The sequence below is a fragment of the Egretta garzetta genome, unplaced genomic scaffold, assembly GCF_000687185.1.
Source record: "Egretta garzetta isolate BGI_Z169 unplaced genomic scaffold, ASM68718v1 scaffold492, whole genome shotgun sequence".
Taxonomy (NCBI): Eukaryota; Metazoa; Chordata; class Aves; order Pelecaniformes; family Ardeidae; genus Egretta; species Egretta garzetta.
The window spans coordinates 840,232-846,047 of NW_009258784.1; the positions used below are offsets into that span (position 1 = coordinate 840,232).

Here is a 5,816-nt window from a genome sequence, read left to right on the forward strand (position 1 = left end):
AGTCTATCCAGTGAAGTGATAGAAAGAAGGAAGTCCTAGGAAATGTGGGGTACCATTTTCCAAAGTTGGTTTTTTGCTCTGCACTAAACAACACGAATCACACTCTTCTCGGATTATTAGCATCATTTTAAGAGAACCATAGTAGATGATGTTATCACACTCTTTTTAACAAACAGCTTTGTTTGTAGGGAATGGAGCATTAACACCGTAAGGAAGAATGTCCATTTTCATAATCTTACCCAAAAAAAACATGACCAAGAACCTGCAAGCCCTTTTCATTGCTAATGCTTCTAGCTGGATAGGGTCAAAGTGACTAATAGGTAATAGAAGAATCTAAGTAAGCAAGTTGAGTGTGGGGGCAACAACCAGGGGCTTGAAAACTGCTCCAGAATTGTGAGTAAATATTCATAAAATCTGTCTCTCATTATACCATCACACTCAGATTGTAGATAACATTGGGGTGTAATTACTCTGTGTCAGGAGCCAGGTGGTGGGAAGAATCCTGTAATTCATGAGCTTTTGAGTCAGAGTCCATGTTTGCTTATCTTCTTTTTACTTTTAAGGTAAACATATTTGGATCAGGTAAAATTAGAAGCTGAAAGCAGAATAGTTTAGTAGACAGAATATAGGAGAAAACTGCGTTTATTTTTCTTAACTTTTTCTAAGGGCACTAAAACCCAACATGTCATATATCAAGAATAACTTAAATAATTCTGCCTTACATTTAAATACTGCTGTTCTGATTTATTATTGCCTTTTGTCACAGTATTACTCAGGTGTCCCATTCTTAATATGGAAAACTGGCTTGATAGTCATGCTGATAAGTAAAATCAGGTTTGAAATCATCCCTGTGGTTTAGTAAATTCATTACTAATTATCTTCTATTCATTGCAGCTGTAATCTAACAGTTACCTCTACTGTTTTATATGTGTAAAATCCATGATTATGCCACACAGGAAATAGCTGTTTTGTCAGGCTGTTACTGATCTGGGTCAGTATAATTAGAACATCTGTAATGCTCCTTTTTATATTGACTTTGAGGAAAAATTATCTTGAGATTAAAGAATTCAGTTCTAGTTTGTGTGTGACCTTTGGTAAATTCATCTAATCTCCCTCTGTATATTTTAGTATATATTATGTAGATTACTATGTATAAATCTGTATGTATTATGTAGAGTAATGAAACCAAACCTGTCTTGTCAACTGTAGGTGGCAAGCTCTTCATAACAGTAGGCACCAAGGAGTTGTCTTGGAAAAATGCTAAACAGAGCAGCCTACACCAGCCAGAAAGCACGCTAGCATTTGAGCAAAGTAGACAAACACGTCCAGTGCTCGTGTTGTTCTAGTTAGCAGTGGGGGTGTATCCAGAATGATGGTACTGAGAGTTAGAAGTGTTTTCAGCGTGCTGAAAATAAGGTGTCCTTGGATATCAGGGACATGACTCAAAATTCTTGACCTCTTCTGGAAATCTCAGCCTGTCTAACCCTTGATGAGTCAGTTGTTCGCTTAAGATGAAGGCAAAACATGCCACCTGGACTCGTCATAAATCAGCTTTAGAGCTTTTTCTTCAGAGGGAGAAATCATTTCGCATTGTGTCCAGCTCTGGAGCCCTCAGCACAAGAAGGACATGGAACTCTTGGAGCGGGTCCAGAGGAGGGCTACAAAAATGATCTGAGGGCTGGAGCACCTCTCTTATGAGGACAGGCTGAGAGAGTTGGGGATGTTCAGCCTGGAGAAGAGAAGGCTGCGGGGAGACCCGATTGTGGCCTTTCAGTACTTAAAGGGGGCCTATAGGAAAGATAGGGACAATCTTTTCAGCAGGGCCAGCTGCGAAAGGACAAGGGGTAATGGTTTTAAACTGAAAGAGCATAGATTCAAACTAGATATAAGGAAGAAATTCTTTACAATGAGGGTGGTAAAACACTGGAACAGGTTGCCCAGAGAGGTAGTGGAGGCCCCATCCCTGGAAACATTCAAGGCCAGGTTGGACGGGGCTCTGAGCAACCTGATTGAGTTAGCGGTGTCCCTGCTCCCTGCAGGGGGGTTGGACTAGATGACCTCTAGGGGTCCCTTCCAACCCAAAACATTCTATGATTCTATGATTTCTGTAAAGCTTACGCATACAAACTTGGGAATGTGCCCATCCACTCATACCCTTTTAGAGATTCAGATGAATGATGGTGTGCTAGCAGTGATTGGCACCAGGGGGTGAGGCCAGAGTAGACGGATGCTCTCTGCTCCCTTTAGGAAGTCTGTCCCTGCTTAACCTTACCGGGGGGGGTGCAGAACTTGAAACGTGAAGTGCCATGGACCCCACTGGTAGTACACAAAATAAAATAGACTTCTTATGCTAATGCTTATGATGTTGGCACTATTATTAATCTAACTTACAACTCTGTTATCTCACTATTTTGGGAGGAAAGACAAAATAGATTACATGTCACTTGCATATACACCCACTCAAAAAGTATGCTAGAAATTTTAAACTTCACCACAGGTCACATGCTGGGTCATTGAGATAATTCCTGGCTGGAAGGAAAGCTGAATCAGTAATACCCCATCACATCACACAAAGGTGAAATAATCAACAAGTTCATCTTCATCTGGTGTAATGTGGTTTCCAGAAAATTTAAAGAAACTCAGAAAAACTGATGGATCATAAAAAAATTGCTTTGAGTATATAAATTAAAGAAAAGGTATTAGGTAAAATGCAGGAATCTAGAGAGAACTCCTAATTTCCACCTTCATCTTCAATCCTTCATTTTGTATTTTGCAGAATCATAGTGGTAGAAGCCATATCAAGAGATGACCTAATCTGTCCTCCTCCTGTGGGATAGAATCATTACATATCTAACTAGTTCTTTACAGGTATCTGTGTAGTGGCTTTTTTTAATTCGTTTTTTCAAAATGAACTCTTAGTAATGGGAATTCTTCAATTCAAGGATTCTCCAATTCTTGGCAGTTCCAGTGCTTCACTATTGTAACCAATAGAGGGTTTTTAAAGCTGCAGATTAAGAGCATAAACTTAGCTGTCTACCTGTAGGTGTGTTCATGTCAGGTATTATTTAATGACGTGCTTCGTTGAAGGTTTCTCTACAGGCAGTGGAACCTGGTGAGCCATTCATTGCACTCTCAAGTAGGCATCTACCATAGCAGAAGCCAGGCCTGGGGAGTCTGTGGAATTAGGCTTGTAGGTTATTTGTAGACATCTAAATTTAGGTGGCTGAAGCTGAAATCCACCCCAGACAGTGAATTTAAATCTCCCCTGCTGCAATTTAAATCTATCCAAGTCCTTTTTGCAGTCAGCCTGGAGAACAGATTTCTCCTCTTTTGTCTCATACTTACCTTCTATGTATTATTTTCTTCTGTAGACTGATCAACTATTATTTTCTCACAAATCACCTTTTTAAACCTTTAATGCTCACTTTTGAGTTGTCTCCAGGCACTCCATCGCTTTCTTCAAGCAGTATGCTCAATTCAGTACTCATTTGAATGACAACTTCAACTAGAATGCAAGAACCCTTTTAAAAGTTATAAATTATATACCTCTTTAAACCTCTTGAGTACGGTGTTGGTCTGTTTTCTGCAATGCTCGTTAACTCCCGTAAGCTTGGAGTTACTGCCTACTATAATTCTGCTCTGAACTACTGTGTGACTAGTCAATACCATCCTGTATTTGTGCAGCTGACTATTCCTACTCTTCGCAGGTTTTAATTTCATTTCTTTCTACATTTTCCCTTGTTATCTCATCTATTGGAAGCCTGTATTTTTTTTCTTTCAGACAAGCAAAAGCCATGTATTCCTGTAAAGCTGAGCACAGTCATGAGCTGTCTTTCCCACAGGGGGCAATATTTTCCAATGGTAAGATATGTTTTGCATTCTCTTTATGCATAAAAATATATAAAAAACTGAACTGTATCCACAAGATAACAGAGTGTAATTCCATTTTTAACTCTCAGTTTTTGCCCTGATTTTTCAATTGCTCTTGAATAAATACTGTCTAAATAAATATATAAACCATATATAGAAACTTTCAACAGTGTTAATTTATTGTAAATATGTTTTGCTTATCTGGCTGCTTGGGTTTTTGTTTTTATTTTTTTGCAGTGTATCCATCAGTGGAACCAGGCTGGTTAAAAGCAACTTATGAAGGCAAAACAGGACTCGTTCCTGAGAATTATGTTGTCTTCCTCTAGTAATCTTTAGTGGACAGCAATATCTTCATGGTATCCATGGTAACAAATAATAAGCACTATGATTTTTTATCTGACACAGATATGGGATCAGCCCGTTAGCTGAGTGGTAGATTTCCTTCAGATACTGCAGCTGCAGGTTACACAGCTCCCTATCAGTGGAACAGAATGTAATGAAACAGTTAACAGTTTCTGTACTGAGGACGGTACTCTGTTTAAATAGCTTCCATTGTTTGCAAAAGGTTGTTCTGTTCTTCTTTTATGGGTAAGGAACACTAGAGCAATAAAATCAAAGAAAGCTGCCATTTAGCTGCAGAGCTGCAGGTCCTAGGATGTTGCTCACAGAAGTGTGAAATTTAGAGGCAATGCACTCTATGACATTTCTTGCAATCTATAGTTTTTAATATGGAAAATTGAATTTTTTTCATAATGTAAGTAATGCATCTGTTGTGATCTGAATTATCCCTTAGAAAACTTGATTCTAAAATTAGTCCTAATCATTTCAAATACGAAGTGTTTTCCATAAATCAGAAGTTAGTCATTGAGATTACAATGTTGTAGAATTTATGCAACTGATAATGGCATCAGTTTATACACTGCTTGAGCAGTAAGTGCTCATTCAAAATGTGATAAGTTTAGTGAATGTTTCCTTCAGATTCTTCTTAGATTTATTTCCTCCTTTCTATATCAGTACAGATAACATGAACAACTTTTATTTCTCTGATACCCGTCGTTGGGACGATATTCTCAGTGTATCTCAGAACATCTGTAGAACACAGGATGATGCTGAATCTGGACTGATTGGTGGTAAAGTGAAGTGAGCAGTGAAAAACAGCAGTATGTTTTGAATCACAAGATAAATTGTAGCTGACTCCTTTTCCAACTTTTTCCATTGCAAATAAGACAAACAGCCTGCAACATAGCTAATTTTATAAGCTATGAATGCTGAAAGCTCCATGTAGCAATAAAAGTATTTAGTATTATTTCTCCTGACTTCTACTAAACTATTTGACAAAGATTTCTCCCCTTCCACAGAATAAAAAAGCCTTATTTTTCAAAATTTTTGTAAGGACCCATTGATTGCTCCTGGTAGGACTGAAAAAAAAAACCCGATCTCAACAAAACCATAAGCAGTTTTCTAAATCTTGAGCATCTTCCTTGCATACCTGGAGGGAAAACATGCACTGCTTGCTTGGCCACTTACTATGCCTGACTGAAAATCTAGATATTTAAGCTCCTTATTAGTAATAGAGCATTAGTGCTACAGAAAGAATTCACTGTTTCATAGGCCTGTCTAGTTCTTTCTAGTTCTATCTTAGTTCTTTCTTCAGTCACATAAATCAATATATAAATATTCTCTTGATTTCAAAGTTGTACCCTACTTCCAGAAAGTCTAAGGAAGAGCTTCTGTTAGGACTAAAAACATCAGTAAGCTTTTATGTGCTTCTTTTTTCTTTCCATAGACTTTTTTCTTGTTTAAATTAGAAAATAAGATTTATTGCCAACATAAAGAAGCACATCAGAACCTTCTTTACTTGTATGTAGTGCATGATTTCTGCAGAGCAATTCTGTGTTGGAATTCAGGCTGGTGGCAGAAGCCTGCAGGAGCTTTCTCCTCACTAA

At 38.0% G+C, this 5,816-nt stretch overlaps 1 protein-coding gene across 1 annotated transcript in view; it reads left to right on the plus strand.

Moving 5' to 3' along the window:
* ARHGAP42 (Rho GTPase activating protein 42) overlaps positions 1-4,196 on the plus strand; it is a 122,032-nt gene extending 117,836 nt beyond the window's left edge. Inside the window, exons 22-23 of the mRNA XM_035889186.1 lie at positions 3,782-3,861; positions 4,108-4,196. Of these exons, the coding sequence (XP_035745079.1) occupies positions 3,782-3,861; positions 4,108-4,196 (169 nt within the window). The remainder of the gene's footprint in view (positions 1-3,781; positions 3,862-4,107) is intronic.
* The last annotated feature ends 1,620 nt before the right edge of the window (positions 4,197-5,816 follow it).